The 452-nt window shown below is 61.1% G+C and overlaps 1 protein-coding gene across 1 annotated transcript in view; it reads left to right on the top strand.

Annotated features, from left to right (window-relative positions):
• Positions 1–452, top strand: part of AVPR1B (arginine vasopressin receptor 1B) — a 2,235-nt gene that overhangs the window by 1,433 nt on the left and 350 nt on the right. The window contains exon 2 of the mRNA XM_010132826.1: positions 355–444. Within this exon, the coding sequence (XP_010131128.1) occupies positions 355–444 (90 nt within the window). The remainder of the gene's footprint in view (positions 1–354; positions 445–452) is intronic.

The following is a 452-nucleotide window of genomic DNA, read 5'->3' as shown; positions in this document are numbered from 1 at the left end:
AGGGGCCCCCATTCCAGCACATCCCCCCCCTGCCACGGCTCACCCCGCCGTGCTGCAAACTCTCCTGCCCAAAGAAATACTGGTCAGATGGGACAGGAATAAGCCAGAAAGAGCCTCCAAGGTCCTTCCCACTGCGCGCTGGGTCCCTGCCCAGACTGGTGCAGGGGCCCCCATTCCAGCACATCCCCCCCCTGCCACGGCTCACCCCGCCGTGCTGCAAACTCTCCTGCCCAAAGAAATACTGGTCAGATGGGACAGGAATAAGCCAGAAAGAGCCTCCAAGGTCCTTCCCACTGCGCGCTGGGTCCCTGCCCAGACTGGTGCACATTTCAGCTCTCTCCTTTGCCTTCCCAGAGTCGTCCAACGTGGCTTTCACCATCACCATGCTGCTGGCCAGCCTCAGCAGCTGCTGCAACCCCTGGATTTACATGTTCTTCAGCGGGCACCTGCTC

This window comes from Buceros rhinoceros, unplaced genomic scaffold (assembly GCF_000710305.1).
Source record: "Buceros rhinoceros silvestris isolate BGI_N320 unplaced genomic scaffold, ASM71030v1 scaffold11860, whole genome shotgun sequence".
NCBI classification, from domain to species: domain Eukaryota; kingdom Metazoa; phylum Chordata; class Aves; order Bucerotiformes; family Bucerotidae; genus Buceros; species Buceros rhinoceros.
The sequence above is the reverse complement of the archived record's forward strand: the minus strand, read 5'-3'. Positions and strand labels throughout refer to the sequence as shown.